We start from the raw sequence: 20771 nt of genomic DNA on the forward strand, positions 1-20771 counted from the left end.
TCTCTGTTCTTTTTTCTTTCTTCTTTTTTCCCCCTTTCTTTTTTCTCTTTTTACGGAGTTTGTTATACATTAATTATTAAGAGAAATAATTCATCAGAGTGTTTGTAAAATTATTAGAAAAAAAATTTCCATTCTGCGGTAATTTATTGCATTCTGTCAGTGACCTTATATGAGTCAACAAGTAACAATTCTAACTTGCCAAAAAGACTATCAACCGCATTTAAAGGCATAATAAAATATTATGACATTTCTTTTTACTTAATTTCAAATTTTTTTGACGCTGACAAATTTTTAAAAATATGTTCTTACATTACAACAGCATGGAAAACGCTATTTATTGCAAGGAAGGACTGAACAGTAGCGTTTAAATGCCAAAAGGTATCAACGTTTTGAACTTTGTGAATGCATCTCTACATCGTTTTACAGGAATACAGAAAATTTGATGTAACGTAAAAATTACTGAACGAAGGAGCTGAAGTTTTGCATGTTCCTATAAAATGGCCTTATCGTTCTATTTATATCCAGATTTAAATGTGTTACTATTTAAAAAATTTTAAACTCTAACTTTGAAATTTTTTATTTATTAAAAGTTGCTTTTTAATAATAAATGTGTTTGCAAAATATCTAGAATGCTTTATATTATCATAACCAAAAGAGTTTAGGTCAATAACTGTATTGATTTCTAAGATATGAATAAAAGTTCAAAATTTAATTTTAACATTGGAAAGTCAAAATTTTCTTACCTCATAAATTCGAAACGAACTTGAAAGTTTGATTTCCGGGAATAATTTTTTATTTTGGTGAGAGAATTGGATGTAGTCATTAGAAATTTTAAAGATTGTTCTTATTTCAACATATAGACAGGCTTCTTGTGAAATTTTTGATTAAGAAATCTTTAAGAATACAATAATTCTTTAGTGATACTTTTTTAAGATTGTATGATGAACGACGCCAGAATAAAGCGAGCTGGATCCCTTTTTTTCCCCTCAACTGTTCAACTATATACTGCCATTGCTAATAATAGGATTTTTGTGTAACTGAAGTAGCTCAGATAATTATATTATTTAAAAAGATTTTTAAATTCTTAAACATTTTACATAAAGAATTCACGTGAAAAAGAATCGAGGTTACAAAAATTCAATAACTTTTACATCTGGCTCAGTTATGTAAACTAATAAACTAAGAGAAAAATAACAAAGACGCAATTTTATATTCCATAAATCTAGCCAAAATAGTCATTCCACCTGTTTTACATGTATGTGAGTAAAAGGTAAAATGATTTTAACTTTATGTCATACAATTTTCGAATTCTAACATTCAATTCCTTAAGGGATTTTAGGACCATCAATTCTAATTAATAAAAAAGTTATTAATTACTGTTCTAAAATTTTGGGATGAACGTCATACATTTTTTTTTCACCGTTTGGCACAGAAGTGAAAAGATTTTTTGAAATTCTCATTCTAGAACGGTTGTTTTGATACCGACAACTTTACAGATAAAATGTTGTCTATTACGTTTTTTTTTAATTTAAAATTTTAATTCAAAAAGAAGACAACTTTAAAGGTCCCATGCCATTGGTTAATAGTTTTTAATAATAATATATTTAGATTAATAACTAATAATAATAGTATTTAATGATTAACAGTTTTAATAGTTTTTTTTTTATTTAATAACACATGTAATCGTTTAAGATCAACTGCTGCTAAAACAGAATTGCAATAGTTAAAAATTCATGTCAAAAAATCTATGCTCAAGAGAATATTTTTCATCTAGCAAAATGCTAATTATTCTGAATAGAATGGCAACGCATATGAAAATCACTTAATGTTTAAAAATATTTTTGACTTTATTTGTTTATTTTATTGAAATGTTTTTGATTTTATATAGATTTTGAAATCCTCATTTACTCGAACCACTGCAACCGGAGGGTTTCAGGTTTGAGACCGATTCCACCGAAGAACCGTCGTTAAATCCATCGCTCTAGTGCACATTAAATCCGCCTGAGGCGCTGTGGAAGTTTAGAGAGGGGGTTGCCAGCTCAGGTATCGTCCTCGTCATCTGCCCGCGGTTCAAATTACGTGGTCCTTCCCAAAATAACCCTAATGTTATTTTAAAATGGAACGTTAATATAACTAAGCTAAATTAAACTCGAACCTCGATATTCATTTTTTAAAAAGATATTTAATCAATTGTTGAAATTTTGATTTTGAGCCCAGATAGTATGGCAATCATGGTTAGGCGTGTGGTGGTGTCTGAATTCAAGATATTAAAAGTTGAAAAGACGTCAAAAATCCAAAATTAGAAAATGCAAAGCTACTCTAAATCATATTAACAAATGTCTGTTGGCACGTTTCTAAAAGCATGATTTCGTATGACTTCAAAAGTCGATCAGAATTGATAATAAAATTACTTTGTGTGTTCAAGTTAAAAAACAACCAGCGTAAAAGAAAAAAGGCATATGAATGTGTCAACGTGACTCGTTAAAAATTTCAAAGTGCTAAAAATTGGGATACAGAAAAATTAAGCCAAACGTTACAAAAAAGAAGGGGGAGGGATGAAGACAGAAGGTAAATTATTATGGGCACGTATTAAAAAGTGATTATGTTACAAAATTAAAGGAAAAATTACCCCTTCCCTAGATGTTTTAACTTAAGCGATAAACAAGCTCTCGAGTAATTACTATGATTAAATAGTAAAATTAATTCGATATTTCAACAAACCAGCATTAGTGGTCTTCCTGAAACTTTCTTGCATACTTTTTTTCGCTGCATAAAATTATGAAGGCAAAGTTGGGAACGCCCGAGTGCTCAGATTTTTATTTTTTACTAGGCACTCATGAAAATTTTGGGCTTCATAGTATAGTAAAAAAAGAATGTGCATTTTGATCGCTTTTTTTTTAAGCAATTAAAACCAAACTTTGACACAAAACTCTATTTTCAGTTACCAAATTACATTTCAAATTTCATTTATTTCCATCTTTAAATTTTTGAGTTACTATGTTTATGTTCAGGGGTAGAAACCAACAGATAGTCGACTTTTTGATGGAATTAATTCGATATTTGATAAAAATTTACACTATATATACTAAAATTACATCCCGAATTTCATTTCGCCAAATCATTGTGATTTGAGTTATCGCCTTTATATGCGTGAAATAGTACAGACCAACAGATGATGAATCCTTCGAAGAGTTTGTTAAAATTTGATAGGGGTCTATACTATCTTTTTTTGAATTGATTGTTTTTAAAAAAAAATTTTCATGATCATTTCTATGTTTTTGTCAAATCCAAAGTTTTACAATAGAAGACTTTGTATAAATACAAATATAAATATTAAAATTCAAATTAATTTTCAAAAAAAAACATTTAATAAAAACTATGCATTATTATACAACTGAAAAAAAAATCCTTTACTTAGAAAATACGCAATTTACGTTTACATACTTATACAAACGTGCTTAAAAGTATTTAATTTTTGAAGCAATTTCTCGCTACACACCCTGATCGAAATCGTTTGAAACTTCCTTTCATTCACCTTTCAATCTCTCTACCGTAAACAAATAAAAAAGGGGGCTTCAAAATGTGCTTTACTTAAGGTCGCTAAATACTTAAAACTATCACGATCCCAAATAAGAAAATATCTTTGCTTCTTATAAATGGTTAAAAAAAACATATTGACTTAAAACTTGTTGCATAAATTTTTATATTAATCATAAACTAATATTTATTCACCAAGAATCCTTCTTGGGGACAATCGCACAGTAACCCATTTTAAATTCATGTATTGGAAATTAAATTTAATGTAGGTGCTACTGCGATGGGAGATGAGACTACAGAATAATAAACGCACCGCTCCCTAGCATCCGAATTTCCGTCAAAACATCTTTCCCCCATGCAGTTTTGACGTAGCACCATAGGCTTGTCATTCCTGCGTTTTGTGTGCTATTATATTCCCCCTGGCTCTGCCCGATTCCATCGCTCATTCGCTCTTTTCTAATACGCGGGGAGGTGTGGAAGACTCCAAGACCGGTTTTCTGTCTGTCGAAAAGATAGGATCATGTGACCGGAAACTTTACCGGATGTGCTTAGTAACGCAGGTTCTCTCTTGGCTTCTCCAGTGTAGGTGTGTTATCCAAGCAACGTTTGCTATTGAACCAATTTTCATTCATATATTTCATGCCGTTACTTTGTTTTCACTCATTGTCATTAGAAAATATTGGAACCTAATTTCGAATCCCTACGTTCCGATTTAATTATTGGTGATGATAGTGTTGTGATCTCTTAATCTTTGCTATTGTTTCTCTGGTTCAACTCGGGCTTCACGTTTACCTTGACGGATAACTTCATATTGTGGACCACTTATTGAATCATAACCTCTTTATTGTAAATGAAGCTTTTTTAACGTGAGTACTTGTTGAGTTTGGGAATGTGTTCAGATTGTTTATTGTTAAACCTAATTTTTATTCTTCTTAAATCTCACTTTTTTTAAAAAAACAAATTACGTGTGTATGTGATGTTGTTGTCTGTTTGTTTTGCTTTTACTTGGTTTTCATTCAGTGATAAAGATCGACTGACTGGTTCCAAGCGCGGATAGAAAGCTCAGTTGTTGTTGTTTTTTTTTGAACAAATTTTAACTTGAAAAAGTGATTAAGGGTTTAAGGAGCATTTAATCTAGTGTACGATAATATTGAAAGTAAGATATTTTAAAATAATTTAGATTATTACCGTTGTTGAAAAAGAAAAACTGGATGAATTCATATATTTTCGAATGCTATTTTGAAAGTGTTATAAAGTAGAATAATGTGATTATTGTTCAGTATTATAATATTGAAAACATATATATATATTCTCTTTACTATATCCTTTCTCTTAAGCAAAATGTATTTTATTTCATGAAGTTAATTGTTTTCAGTTTCTCAAAATTTTCTCTTTTCCCCCCCATTTGCTTCTTTAGTAAGTTAGTTAAAAAAAATTTAAGAAAATTATGTAGTAAGTTACAGAAAAATGAAGTTGCAACTTAGCATTATGATTTGTTCTTATAATTATTATTATTTCTTGGTAAAGAACAGCATCATTATATTTTTATTAGCCAATTAAAGTTTTTTTTAAACAACTTCTTTGCAAATAATATATAAGTTATCATATATTTATAATAATCCTGTCTTTTGAAAACTAAAGATAATCAATTTAAAAATCAATCTATAAGTAAATAAATAATTATCATTTATAATAACCCAGAATCTGTATTATATTTGAATTCTGAGTATATTTTGAAAGTGAAGTAATGATGATAAATTCTAATTAATCAAATTTTAACTCTTGGGCAGGTATTAGTTGGTTAATAATGAGATAATACACCTGTCAAATTATGAATTGGCCAGTTGTTTCTTAAGTTCCAATTATTCTTTTTAAAAATTATTCTGTTTATTATAAGATTTCCATTTACTTTTTCTATTTAGCTCTTTTCGACATGTGATTATATTACCTTTATTCAATTTGAAAAGAAAAAAAAATATTTATTATTTCGGTGTATGATGTTATGTTTTCATTCATGTACTTAGAAACAATCAAACTAATTTGATGGTTATATTTATAAATTTATATGGTTATATTATTTATAGTAAAGTATCAGTATGTGTCAAAGCAAATATAAAACTGTTTATGCAATCTAAAAGTAGCTGTACTCAGATTGCGAAATATTTCTAATATCTTAAAAAAAGGGAGGGGGGAGAATCTACCAATTTAAACTATTAATTTTCATTACATAAACTATAAAATCTAGTAATTAGTATTTTGAGAATTCTTTTAGGGAATATATTTGTTGTTTTGTAAAAGATTTAACATAGTAAATTTGAATTATAGAACATGATTTTGAATATTTTTTTAAATTTCTTTTAATTAAATCCTTTTAATATTTATACTCTTAAAGTAAATTATTCATATGAGCTTAATTCTTTTGCTTTTTTTTATGTAAAAGCACTGGAATAATTTTTAATATGAATAATTTTCTCCATAGATTATGATGATCAAGATCTTTACAAAATGGTATTTTCAAGAAGTGCACTTTTAAAAGTTGCCATGTGCTTGAGTGGCAGTTCCTACCATGTTTGTCAGAGGTAGGATATGTTTTTTACAGCATGGATACAGGAGACAGTGTGCGATCATCAGACAGTATTTGTGGATCTCTGATTGGAAATGGCCTAACTTCTGATGTTCTTCGAGCCAGAGCAAAGCAGTATTACAACAACTGCCATCCTCATGTACCACGACCATCTTTCAAAAGCAATGCCATTCATAAATGTGGTAGTATGACTCAAATCAATGGCTATGTGAATGGAGCAAAGACACCAGTGAAACATGAACAGAATCCTCGCCATCCGGTGACCCCACCCAATTGCCCGCCACCAATACGATATCAAAATGAGCGTCCACATCGTTCTAACAGTGAAAGATCCAATAAATCTCCTGGCGAAAATTTAAATTACATTGTGGGAAATAATGGTATATTGCCTGCTAAGATTGGTCTTTATAGAAGCAATAGTAGCTTGGACTTGGAGCATACCTCTGAGATGCTCGAAGAAAGGTCAGGTATTTTGAGACGGGATTATGGAAGTGCTTCGTCTCTTGACTTGATCAGTGCGACTGGTGAGAGCTTTTTTGCCATGTTGCGGGAATTTCGACGTGAAAATTTTGATCAGAGGAGTCCAGGTCCACCCAAAATTCAGGAATTTTTAAAAGGGAAAATCGATCCTACTCCGTCCACTCAGAATGCAGCAAATGCATTAGCCAATGGACCCGAGTCATTTGAAGAGTCCAATAGTCCTAAAATTAAAAACAAATTTTATAAGTTATGGGATATTAAAGACAAAACTAAAGCTAAGAACAAATTGTTGAGTAGTGAGCCTTCCATTTTTAAGAAACTGCGTGGCAGCAAGACTGATATGTCTGACTGTACAGGCAAGGGATCTGATAACTCCCTAGATACAGAAGCTAGAATAGAAGATAAATTACGTAGGAAAGCATTTGCACATTATGATTGTGAGAGCCTTGTTGCTAATTTAAGTTATGCTTCTAGACTTAGAAGCTTGCTGAGCCGTCGGCGAAACACTACAACTGGTGCTTCTGCTGCTTCAATGCAAAATCGTTCTCATGCTAACAATCTTGAAAACATGAATCCTGAAGATTCTGATCCTGGTGATGGACAAAGTAGTGAATTGTTGTTAAGTTGCCCATTTTTTAGGAATGAGCTTGGTGGTGAAGAAGAGAGAGTGATAAGTTTAAATAGGACAACATGCAAAAAGCAGAAAGTTCCTGATGATGCTTTTGGTGTTTCTCCTACAGTTCACAAGCCAAATCTGGCTTATGGAGTATCAGTTTTAGAAAAAAGTTCTGGTTCCAGATGGAGTCAGAGATTTTGCCCATATCAGAGACATCCTCTCCAAATGGAAAAAACTGGTGCCGGTGCTTTGTATTACAGATTGTTTTTCTATGGACAAGGTAAGAATTTCCGTTTCATGAATTTATTTCCTAACTCGTTCCTATCTTGTTAGCTGTTTATTTTTTTCAACATGCAGCTGTATTTATTTGTTTTTAGATATTGTTTGTAAATTTTTCTAAGAAATAGTTGTATTTGAATAAATTCTACAAATCTGCCCCCTCCCTTCAAATTTTGATTGTCATATTTCTGCTTATAGTTGTAGCATTGTAGTTAAGAAAAGCATTTGTTAACAGATACGATTATGTTACAGACCTCTAGTGTTATATCGTTCAATGTGTTCATTTCTGAGCCTAAATATTTAAAGCTATTGCCAATTTCAAGCCTGTATTCTCCTATATTAAGGATTTTAAAACTGGTATATGGCTAATATTTAGTTTTTTTCTGGTTAATGACAAGATGCATTTTGTCTGTGCTCCTGGAATCTTAGCAGAAGTATCAATCTCACCAGCAAATGCAAAAGTCTGTATAGATTTATTAAAATTTTTTCTTGTATGTTAATGCTAGAATCTTTTATAATTTTTTTGAAAAGCGAGATTGAACAAAAGATGAATCCATCTCCTTGTCTTAAGCCATTTAAAATAATAATTTCTAATAGATTATTCTGAATTTTCGCTCTTAATTTAGTTTTACTTAAACTAATAGTGACCACCTTGATTAGTTTTTCAAGTATGTTAAACTCTCTCATTGATTCTATTAGCAGTTATCTGTTTATTTAGTCATAAATTGCTTTAAAATCTCATAATTAGTAGTGGCAATATCATATTTTGTCTTTTCCATAATTTTCTTAAGTTAAAGATTTGTTTTGTCGTTGATCTACCCTTATGAAATAAACATTGATGATCACAGATAATGTTTTCAATATAAGCTACTAATATGTTGAATAGTATTTTGGACATTAATTTATGAAAGTTGCAGAACAGGCTGATACCTCTATAATTTGAGGAGGCACGCTCATCCTCCATCCTCAAGTGGAACTTCATGGTTCTGCACAAACTTGATAAGGTGATAGACTTCCTCAACAATTTTATATACTGCATTTTTTGCGAGTTCCAAGGGAATAAAATCTAGATATTTATTGTTTTTAAGTTTATTAATCCTTTCTTTCACTTTAATTAAAAGATAGCTGTGGAACAAACTCGTTTTTACTAGAAGTTGATTTAACCAAAACCTCACTCTGAATATTAGCATTCAACAAATTATTAAAGAATTTATTCCTTTGGTAAAGAATTTCCTTCTTGTCATTTAAAATTATTTTTTCCATGTAGTTACTTTTAAGTTTAGAAATCCTTCGAGCAGTATCTATTTCACAGAAGAAAGCTCTGCTTTCGTTCGATACTCTCAGATGTTCAAAATCTCTAAAAGGATCTGCAAAAAAAAAAAAAAAAAAAAAAAACTTTTTTTTTTTTTTTTTAACTAGTCTTTTTTTTCTCATGTTTTCTAGTAATCCTCCACTGATCTTCTTGAATGCCATTTTAATTGCATATTTTTATGTACCATTACTTTTACTTATTTTGTGAATACTTGTCAAATCAGTTTTTTGATTTAATTTTACAATGTTCCCTAATATATTATTAACTGTATACATGTTAGTATTTTTTAGTGTACTCCATTTAGTTCTGACATTTTCCATTTCAGCAGCTCCTCATTTTGATTAAACTGGTGGCTTTTACTAATTGTTTCATTTTTAACCTTTTACAATCAAACCACTTCAAAATCTCACCTTTCTAACTTACAAGTAATTGAAATTTTATTTTTGAGTGTAGCCATAACTAAGTAGTGATTGTAGGGACAAGTTGCATCTTGACAGCTTCTAATATCCTGAATATCTTTTACACATCTAGTAAGTACACCATCAATTTAGTTCTGCATCTCCCTATCAGGCGATTGTCAAGTCTTCTGTATTCTTTGATAATTGAATAAGATGCTAAAGTAAGATCATGTCATTATCATCAACAAAGTATATCAAATGTCCAATATCATTAATATTATCTTATTAACTTATTTTCCAGTCATTGCCCTAAATTCATCCTCCTTGTCTATTTTGATATTTATATCTTCCAAAATGGTTTTAATATCTTCTGGACAGATTCTATATAGCATATGAAGTTTTTATATTAGCAAATGAAGTCTTATTAACTTTATTCTCTGTAGGTGTTAAGAGCATTAATAATGCTATAGTTAAAGAACTAAAATGAATTTTGCACACTTGAGATGAAGTCAGTTACTAAGTGCTTTATTTTATTTATTTATTTTCTTAAGATTAACCTGTTCTAAAAACATGTTTCTTCTTTTCACAATTATCATATATTTGTATGGTTTCTTTCCTCAGTAATTCCTTCACCAAGCTATCTCATTTTTTTATGGCAAGTATGTCAATAATATATTTGTTAAATTCTTTTTATTAAGAAATGTAGACTCTTACTAAAATGCAATGTGCAAACATTCCCTGCTTCAAAGTGCAATGTTCTCAAGTCTTTCCCAACTTGTTTTCTATAAAATGACCAAGTATTTCTTCCTTTGAATTTAACAATATTGAAGTTTTTTCTGAGTTTAGGGTTGTTAGCCCCATGTCCAACCTGGAGGACGGCACCCTTAATGTAATCCCCAAAGGCAGGGTACCTATTGTAAATGCTTCTTGTGACTTATGTATGCTATGTTATGATATTCTTTCATACAGGTTACCACACATGTGAAATGACATAAAAAATATCTACTTTATTTTGTTTCAATATTTCTGAAAAAATTATAGTCTAAAGTTTATCTCTCTTGACTCTTTTTGAATCTAAAATGATATTTCTATCTTCTGCGATAAAATCTGACTGAATTAAGGAGCTTTAAAATTTGTTATTGTAGAACAATCAACAGTTTCATAATTTTAAACTGTTCAGTTGGGTAAGTTCTGGGCAACAATTAGTGTATCTTCTTTGAGGCGGGTGATGAAGTGGTCTAAAAATTTGCTTTTTTGCAATAGATAATTTTATTTTAAATAATAATGTTCAAGTTTTTATAACACTCTCAGGTTTAGATGCAATAAAGTACACCTTTCTTTTTATTTTAAATGTTAGTGTCTAAAGAAAAGTTAACAAAATATGATTCATAGGAAAGAGGGTCTGTATAGAAATATAAAATTTGTAATTCATTAGAATATTTGTGAGCTCAAACTACTTAAAGTAGTATTCTTTAACTCATTTACACTATTATTCTTATGAGATATATATGCCTAATACTACCTTTTTAGACATTGGGTGTTGGGGCCCAATTAAATTGGCTATATAGTATATATATATAAATTATGTTTGCTTTAATGCCACATAATAATTGGTGAAATCCTTCCTCCCCCTCCCTTTCCTAGAAGATATCTTTATTTCGTCTCTTATAGATACATGTTAAAAATTGCTCTTTTTTAGTTTTTATTTATAATATTAATTTGCTTAATCTTTTAATTTGAGCTTTTGCTAATGTGATGGTGACATATTGATAAAAGGTTTCCATGCTCTTGTAGATTAATTTTATATCTATTTTATGTGAAATAAGTTATTGGAAAATATGCTTTAAATCTTCTTTAAAAAATTGATTAGAGATAGAAACTTAATTTATATGTTAAAAATAGGTATAATTGAAAAGATAATTTTTTGAATTTTAAAAAAAAGAAGAAAAAAAATATTTGTTCTGCAATATTTTCAAATATGTGCTCAGAAAAATGCTGACATTTTGCTTAATTTTTAATTAATTAAAATTCTAATGGGAATTTTTGTTTAAAAAACTTTGATTTAAACACATGCTATTGATAAACATAGTCAAATTATTTTAGTGATAAACTAACAAATTTGACTTTTTTTTTTTACAATTAATTGTTGGTTTGTAGTTAATATACATATACTAATAAACGTATTACTTTTGATTATTTTATAGTGAATCTTCCTCTTCTTCCTTTTTCTTTTCTTTTTGTAATTTGCCTTGTGGATTTTTTCCCTTGTTATTTAATAAAAATAAGAATCCTTAAAACCTTTTAAGAAACAAAAGAAAATTAGCCTGAAGTTGATGGCCATAGTACATACATATATTTTAGTTATATATATATATATATTATACTCTAGCAACCACTTAATGTGATAACTTTGGAACTTCATTATTTTAAACAATTGATAAGAGTAAAAAAGAGAGAGAGAGAGAGAGAAAATCAGCTATATTTTTCATATCAAAGAAATGAAAAAGCAATTATCTCAAGGCCATCTATGATTTATTCCAAAAGTAATAGTTAAAAATATCACTGTTGCTTAGTAACAATTATTCCTTAACAACTTGTTTTTGCATTGTTTGTACAAGTATCATGTATTAAAATATCAAGTGTTTGCCTTACTTTGAGTTTTGAAGCATTCTCTGCTTCAGAATCATCATTATTTATTGCTTGATCCTGATCACAGAAAACTCACAATGTTTCAAAATTTTACACTTTAGAGTTTGTGAAATTTTCAATCTCACCACAGCATAATGTTAACTCATTTTGGATAGACTTTCATATCTATTAAGTACTTCAGTTTCCTATTTAATACTCAAATCATTTCTTTTCAATCCATTATTCTTTCATGACTCAAACTCCCTTAACAGTAGTTTATGACAGTTTAATAGATTTCAAGCCAGACATTGAAACGTAACTATCTCTTTAAACCGAAACTGATCGAAGAATTTGAGCTCTATCTCATTAAGAAAATTATTTGCAGAGATGTTTCCTTACAAATGAAGCAAGCAATCCGCTTTTTCCAATCATTAACTTTGGTTGAAAATGAAAAATCAATTGATTCTCTACTTCAGACCTGACAATAATAAATGCTGTAGTAATTACAGCATGATTTAATAAATATTTCTGTACATTTGAATACTTCAGTTTGGAACCTGAAGAGTTTGATAATGTGAGAGGAAATATGACATTAATTGCAATCACATTAAGAAGCATCTGCTGTATAACAATATGAAAATAGTTTTTGTGCTCTAGAATTTAGAAAGAAATTGCAGTCATTGTTAAAAGCCTTTACTCTGTTTTTTGTGGGTTTAAGAGGAAATTTAAATGCAGTTTTCAATACTATTGTCAGCATGTTCCAGCCATGATCATTTTAAGGAAATGCTGTTCACCTTCTCTACTAAGAATATGAAGCAAAAAGAGAAATGAAAAGCAAATTTGTAGTGTTTTAATAATTCAGAAATGAGATTTCCTGTTCTCGAGAGGAGCTGAAATCAAAGCTAAAGAATTGCTTGGCTCTAGTTTAAGATAGTTAAAGTTACCATTATCACATACAGATAGAAGTAAAAAACATATGTAATTAAGAAGTGTTTTTTTTATTTGAATTTTATTTGGTAGGAAATAAATTTATGAACTCAATTTAAAGCTATTATATATATTTATCAGGATTCATATAGTTCAAATTACGTTTTAATGAAAAATGACTATAAACTTATAATAAAGAATAACTAATGTAATTTTGATGAGAAACTCTGATTCACTTGTATGGTATTCTTTAGCTTAACTAATTTTGAAATAAGCTTCAGTCAAGATGATATGTCCTACTAAGCTTAGTTTCATACTATTATCATTATATTTGTTGCAAATAATTAAGTCACTAAGTTTTAATATTTCTTTTTTTCCATGTGCACATTTTTTAAAAGGAAAGCAAAATTATCATAATATATTAGTTATCATCGGTAGCAAACTTGCTGATAGAAAAGAGAGTCGGATTTCAACATTAGGATGATCAATTTTAAATAACTGAAACACATCTTTTAACCCTCTTGCTGTGTATCCCACGATTTCCACAGGCAACATAGAAGTATCAAAATTTGTACAATCTGCGATTCCTGCGGGGGTGCATTTTTCCATCTGTTTAGCTGTGCAACCTGTTCTTTTCCTGTTCGTTGTTTCATTTTGGATTTTCTGGTTTTATTCAGATCTTGGTTAACAGATAGAATTAGTTGTCCATGGTTCTGTGAAATATACAAGCATGCTTTGCATCATTTTGCTTGCACTTTTCAAAGTTTAAAGATGTATGGCAGGAAACATATCACAATTTTTGAGCCTATTTTGATAAACCAGTTGTGCAGCGAGTTAAGTTATTGATTAACAGAGATTTTTACAAAATTGTTTTGATTGAATTTTTACATTTTGAGTGGACTTAACAACTTTTTTCCCAGGAAATTATCTTGATACATCATCTTAATATTAAAAAGTTTTCTCACTTTCAGTAGAATCTTTGAAAAGGGCAATTCTTCTTTTCAGATTTCAGCAGCTGAAATAAAGAGTCATGTTTGAAGTTAATTTCTACACAATTGCTTGCTTTTTCCTTGGATTAGACCTCTTATAGCTTTACATAATGCTTGTAATGATGAGTGTGCTCTTGAAGTTGGTTGCTGGCTTTTAACAAATTCGTTTTTCTCTCTCTCTTTCTCTTCTTTTTTAATTTCTTTTTATTTTACCTTCATATGTTTTTGCTTCACTACGTGCAATTCTGCTCTCCCCCTCCCCCCAAATACACTACTTATTTAGCCTGCCATTTTGATTTTTGATAAAAAGAAGTTACATTTTAAAAAATATATTACCAATACTTTGTGAAATTTTATAAGGACAAAGTTATTTTAAAGAACAAAAAAAAAAAAAAAAAAAAAAAACGTTATTTGGTACATTAGTGATAAATTATGTTGATCACAGCTCTAAATCATTAACACTTTTAAATTATTCATATAAGTTAATTATCAATTTAAGAAAATTTACAAAATAAATATCTAGAAGTACTATTTGTAATTCAAGAGTGAAAATTTAAAATTTTGTGTCTAATGTGACTTGGAATGATTACATAAACATGTTTTGAAAAAAATATAATTACTTCTTAAAATATTCAGAAGTTTTTTTTTTACATGCAGTTAACTGATAATCTTTAAATAAATGTATTCATTAAACAGGCAAAATGAAAATAATTTAAAAAAAAAAAAACTTTATGAATTTATTAGAAAAAATAGGCTTACAAACACTGAAATAAGTGCACATATTCTTTGTAAAATGAAATTCCACTAAGCCACTATTGGAAAATTCTATTGTTAGATCTAGAAACAAAACATGATATATCACAATTACTATTACGGTGAAATTTTATTTAGGTGTAAAAGGTAAGTTTTCATCAAATAACTCTATAGATTTTTAACTTTTTTTAAAAATCTTTCTCAATCCCCCCCCCCATATTTGTAAAATTCCAACTCCTTATCTTTTTCAGTATTGTTCTGGAACAAATTTGTTATTTATGAATCAATTTTGACGGAATTCTGTAATGACCCACATACAAAGCAGACAACAAAAATACAAATTGAGTTTTCCTTCTTTGTTTCCTTAGATAATCTTTGCCAAGATTCTACAAGAAGAATAATTTATGAAATAGCTGGAAAACCTTCCAAAATTTTTATATTCCATATATCCTCTCCCGCCTTGCTTCAAAATAAATAAAAAAATTAATATATATTTGCTTATCACAATGAATTTTCATATGTTAGTAATTTTATGAATGTTAGCTTTTCTGTCCTCCAATTATATATTTAAAAATATTGATTAAAGGAATAATTAACATTAATATGTTTTGTGAAACAAAAATTAATTATTACTAAAATTTGTTTAAATTTTGCTTTGCTACTAATTTTTTATACCTCAGTAAAATTATTTTTTAAAAAAAATGGGGTTACAACTGTTTTTCTTAAATAAGATCCTCTGAAAAAATATAGTGTAATTTCATTTCTGCTACTAATGTTGATTTGTCTATATACATTTGAGAAGGAAAGAATAATATTGCATAAACTATGTGGCAAGTTCTATTGTCATGGGAATAACTGATATTTAAGTATGTAGTTGAAATTGTGAAAGTTTGATATTACAAGATATTTACTTTCACTGCTTATGTTGGCAAGAATATCAATTGTACTAAAATGACAAGAATTTCAATTCCTCCCTCACCCATTTAGTAATATAACAAACATGATTGCTCAGAATTTGCCTTTTCACCATTTGATGCTGTACTTTCGCATTAAAAAATGGTGCATAAATATTTTTTAAACATTTGTGGCGTGAAAATCCTGGAAATTGCTGCAATTCAGTAGAGTCTAACCTATTGCTATGTAGAAATTTTATATTAAAGTTTAAAAAATAATTTAGTTTGTGTTTAGATGCCTTAAATTACCGAGTGTAATGCTGCATGTAGTTAACAACCGTATTATTAGTGCAATTTGCATCCAAAAATTGTATTTATTATAGGAAGATAAATTGAAATTTTAACTAATTATTTTATCATTTACATTCAGCTTCTGTTAAAGTAAATTATACTAGTAACCTCGTGCAAGATCTTTGCATATTTGATCTTTTCCTCTAATTCCCAATGAGAATTTTGTCCTTTGCTGTTGATTTGTAGAAATTAAATATTCTGGAGTCTTGCTTTTTTTCCCCTCCCTTTTCATTCCACTTTTTCCAGTGCTCTGGTTTTTGTATTAGTTAAGAAAATAGGAGTTTGATGGGATTAATAATATGTGGAATATTTCAAGTATTTTCTTGTTACTCGGAAGATTGAAAATCCAATGTGACATCACGAAATGAATGAATGCCTGTACCATGTTTTGGAAGAAAATGCAAGGCTGCACATATTTGTCCATATGCAAATTGGTATGGTCATTGTCCTTTGTTTTCTATCTCTATTCCTATATCTTTTAGGTGAAGATCAGTATTTAAGAAATATGAAGGAAAACTTTTTGGCTTAGTTTATTTTTACTTTGCAATTTTACAAAACTGCTTTTAAAAAAGTGCTTTAATTATTGAAGGGAGAGAGTTGAGATTTGAAAGTCTTAAAATTTTAATTTTTCTTGCCAAAGTACCAAGAACTTCCCTGTAATCTCTCTTCATAAATATGACTTATAGAAATATTCATCCATATGTTATCAAAATTGGATTAGTTTGCATCTACATATTAATGTGTGTGTTTATTCAAGAATATAGAACATTATGTCCTGTGTCATTAAATTCTTGAAATCCAATAAAATTAGATAAGAAAATAGAAGATTAAAATTGTGTATGTTGAAACTGCTCTTCTGTTAAGTGTAGTAAAATGGTTTGATCTGCACCATTGAGGCATAGAAATATATTAAGTAGTTTGGAATATATAAAGTAGTTTGGAAATATATTAAGTAGTTCATTTTTTCCTAACACCAGACTTAATTGTATTTTTTCACAGCCAATTTCACATTTAATCCACATAATCATTATTTATTTTGACACTTGATACAGCAAGGCTTGCTTTTGGGAAAGTTCGATTGTTTCTACCCAGTAGTTTTTGGTTGGCACCCTTTCAAGTATGAAAAGTGAAAAGCAGCATTTTCAGTATATTTTACTTTTTTATTATCTAAAAGGTAAAAATGTTATTGAAGATGCAACATGTTCTGGAAGGCCAGTTGAAGCCAATGAAGACACCAATAAAGCATTAAATAATTAATGCAAACCACAAATAAGAAATTATAAGATCGCTGTGAGATTGAATTTATCGAATTCGACTGTTCATGATTGTTTGAAATACCTATTTTTAATCTCAAAGTTCGACATATGCGTTCCTCGTGCTCTTACAGAAAAAAATGTGTGCTGTCACTTTGACATCTGTGAATTGCTTCTCAAACGTCAAGAAAATTATTAATTTTTGAAGTACATCATTATTAGGTACAAGAAATAAGTTTTTACAACAGTGTTGAACGCAAGAGATCATAGAGAAAGCTGTAAGCATTCATCAGAAGAAGGTGATGCTATCCATTATGCAGCAGTTTAAAGTTTTTTTTTTTTTTTAAAGCTTCTATCAAACAATACAGTGATCCATTCTGAAGTGTACTTTCGTCAGATGAACAAATTAAATATTCACTTAAACAGAAAAGGCCAGAATTGATCCATAGGAAAGGTGTAGTGTTCCATCAAGATAATTGGAGACCTCATACAAGTTTGGTAACTCACCAAATGCTTTTACAGTTTGGATGGGATATACTGCCATACCCACTATATTCTCCATATCTGGCACTTTCTATTATTTGTTCTGGTCTTTACAAAATTTTTAGATGGTAAAAACCTGTACTTCAAATGAAAAGGTTAAAAATCACTTAAATCAGCCCCCCCCCCTGCTGCAAAGAACAAAAATTTTATGAATATGGAATCATGCTACTGCCAGAAAATAGCATTGAATGTTGAATTAATATATAATTCAATAAAAGAATTATTCACTATAAAAAAATTCTTTCATTTTTATTAAAAATAACAAAAATTACTTTCCAAATGACCTAATACTTATTTTGCAGCGTTGTTGTTTTAAATCACTTTTTTTACACGAAGATGTTTTATTTTAACAGAACATCAAAATTGGTTTGGGAATGATGAAAATCTAGGACCAGTTGCAATCAGTATTAAAAGAGAGAAACTGGAACATGTTGACAATAGTGCTAAGAATAGCAATGGAACTGTTACTCACATTCAGTATCGATTGATCATTCGAACAAGTGAGGTAAGCAAAATTTTTGTTTATTTCTAATAAATAATTAGGTAATTTCTTTCAAAATTTATTAAATTTAGTTCTAATTTTTCTTCTAATTGCATGAAGAATAATTTTGTTTGTGAAAAAAAATGCTCATTACAATTTTTTATTATTCCAGTTATCAGTTATGCGTGGCACTGTTTTGGAAGATGCTGTACCTACCATTGCTCGATCAAGCCAACCAAGAACGAGTCATGTCAAAGAAGTTATTGGGTATATTGCTCCAGAGCTACATTTGCCTTGTTTGCGACTTGCAAATCTCAGTTCACAAACTGAAGAGCATTTACTCAGGCTTGATGAACAAGGAGTAAGTTCTGAAGCAGACAAATTTTGATTTTTATCAAGTGCATTAAAATTTTAAAGTGTTAAAATACTCTTACTTTGCTATCAAACTCGGTATCCATTCAATAGAGGTAATGTCTTTTTTTTCCCCCTCCCACTTGAGGAACCTATTTTAGAAGTAAGGCCTTTATAGGACTTTTAGAGGCCTTTGCTCTTAAAATATTCCCATATATGTACAGTTCAAAATATAAACATCTGTAAATTATCCGATAAAATAAACAGAATTTGCAAAAGATTATATTAATGTTTATTTTTATATACTTCCTCTTCATTTATATTTGAAAAATTTTCTTCTACTTTTCTAAATTATAAAGTTATATCAAATCATCAAAATGAACACATATATGCTTCTCTAGTTAATAGAGATAAAGCATTCAGCATTCCTTATTGTATAGTTGTTTTGATAGGATTCTTGATGTACTGTTTTGAAGATGTTATTTCTATCATTGTTCGATCAATGAATGCTAAGCTGAATAGTTCAAGATCATTAATGTTAAAAATATTCAGAATTCGGTATCGATATTTAAAATAGTACATTCACTAATGTCTTCTACATTTTTTTTTTTTTATGAATTCAGTATAATTAAATTTTATTGTCCTTATTGCTCCTACTTTATGGCACACATTGGAATTTAACATGTGGCAGATTTCCGACTTCGTAGTTAGTTGCCTTGGGCCACTGAATTGAGGGAAGATATACAGAGGAAGATAGACAATATTAATAATCTAATCAGGGTTGCCAAGAAAATAGGAAAACCAGAGCACTGTGAATTTGAAAATAGACTGGACATTTTTCAGGGAATTTTTTCTTAGTTATTTTTATCTAAAAATTGCTGATCTCTAAAGATTGCAAGAATAAAAAATCGTAGTCATAGCTCTCGAAAACAAAAAAATACCATTTGTGATTGTGTAATGGGGAAATTCTCTACCTTTCTACTCTCTCCCCCTTTTTATTTCTGTATAGATCAGTCCAGTTTCGATTTGCAAGACAGTTTTTTTTCCATGACATTTCCGAATTGCAACTGATAAACATGAATTTTTTCATAATATAGCAGATTCACAAGACTTCTATAACTATAGGAAAGAATATAAACTATTTCTATTGTGGTATTAGCAACATTTAATCCGTGGAAGCAGTGCAGTGGTGTTAAGTCTACCATACTTGAGTTTATCGAATGGTTTGTTTATTATTTTAGTAGCTGTCAGCTTATTCAAAGTAGATTAAAGAATTTTTTAAAACAATGAGGTACACAAAATCCATATTTAATACTATTTGGACAGATAAAAAAAAATCGTGATTGTACTGAAATGGTTTAAAAGGTTCCGTAAAATCCATTTGTTGCGTACTGCTCGCTTTGCAAGAAGATAATAGCCTATAGGGGGTGGGATCTCTATTTCAAAAGAAATCTGTATTCATATACTATGTTATGAATGTAATCTGTATTTTATTTATTGATTAAATCAGTAAGGACATTTTTTTTAAATTTGCAAATTAAAGGCCTTGATGATAAATTAATATTCTGACCTGAATGTTATGTTTTACTATTTTTGGTAGAACATAGCAATTGGAGTTAAAAACTCTTATAATACTGATTTAACCAAGCATTTTTTTTTTGTATAGTATTAATTTCATTTTAATTATTGCAGCTGACAAAAACTTTCAAAGTTGGTGTGATGTATTGTAAAGCTGGACAAGGGACTGAAGAAGAAATGTATAACAATGGTATATGCATTGCTTATCTTTTTGGCATAAATTCTGATACTATTATTGCTAAAAAATGTATATCATTGGCATGTACAAAATTTTTATAGCTTACTGTTTCTTCAACTGTAGTTTCTGCAATATATTATCATTTTCAATAAGTTAAAAAATTCTTTAAAATATTAACATCTTTTCACTTAAATATATGAATTCAACATATTTATACTGAACTGTAAATAGTTTATTACAAATTATATGTGTATTTATAGGAATGCTAGTTTTATTAGAAGTTTTAATCATGTTGTACATCTGAACTCTTTACTTTTGAATTTAGACTTTAAAATGTGAATGAGTATTTGGCGTGTGAATTGGGATTTTATTATTCCAGCAATATTGAAATTTAAAATTATTTTATTTGTCTTTTAGAATTTGCCGGTCCTGCTTTTGAAGAATTTTTAGATATGCTAGGTCAGCGTATACGGCTGAAGGGTTTCGAAAAATATCGAGGTGGTCTTGATACGAAAAGTAATTATTTTCACACTAATTATTATTTTTATTTTAGTTATTCATCCCAGTAATTATATGAAATTTCATATATTTTAATTAAATTCCTAGCCTTTATTAAATGTATTTGTGATTGTATTTCTGC

The 20771-nt window shown here is 29.1% G+C and overlaps 1 protein-coding gene across 3 annotated transcripts in view; it reads left to right on the plus strand.

Moving 5' to 3' along the window:
* LOC129975888 (signal-induced proliferation-associated 1-like protein 2) overlaps positions 1-20771 on the plus strand; it is an 81014-nt gene that overhangs the window by 37857 nt on the left and 22386 nt on the right. Inside the window, exons 1-6 of one of the 3 annotated variants that reach the window (XM_056089162.1) lie at positions 4060-4123; positions 6017-7497; positions 17897-18048; positions 18197-18385; positions 20068-20143; positions 20549-20647. In XM_056089162.1, the coding sequence (XP_055945137.1) occupies positions 6138-7497; positions 17897-18048; positions 18197-18385; positions 20068-20143; positions 20549-20647 (1876 nt within the window). In that variant the 5' untranslated portion in view covers positions 4060-4123; positions 6017-6137. Of the gene's footprint in view, positions 1-4059; positions 4404-6016; positions 7498-17896; positions 18049-18196; positions 18386-20067; positions 20144-20548; positions 20648-20771 lie in introns of those variants that run through there. The other 2 variants (XM_056089160.1, XM_056089161.1) reach the window with 2 other exon arrangements.

The sequence above is a fragment of the Argiope bruennichi genome, chromosome 7 (genome assembly GCF_947563725.1).
Source record: "Argiope bruennichi chromosome 7, qqArgBrue1.1, whole genome shotgun sequence".
NCBI classification, from domain to species: Eukaryota; Metazoa; Arthropoda; class Arachnida; order Araneae; family Araneidae; genus Argiope; species Argiope bruennichi.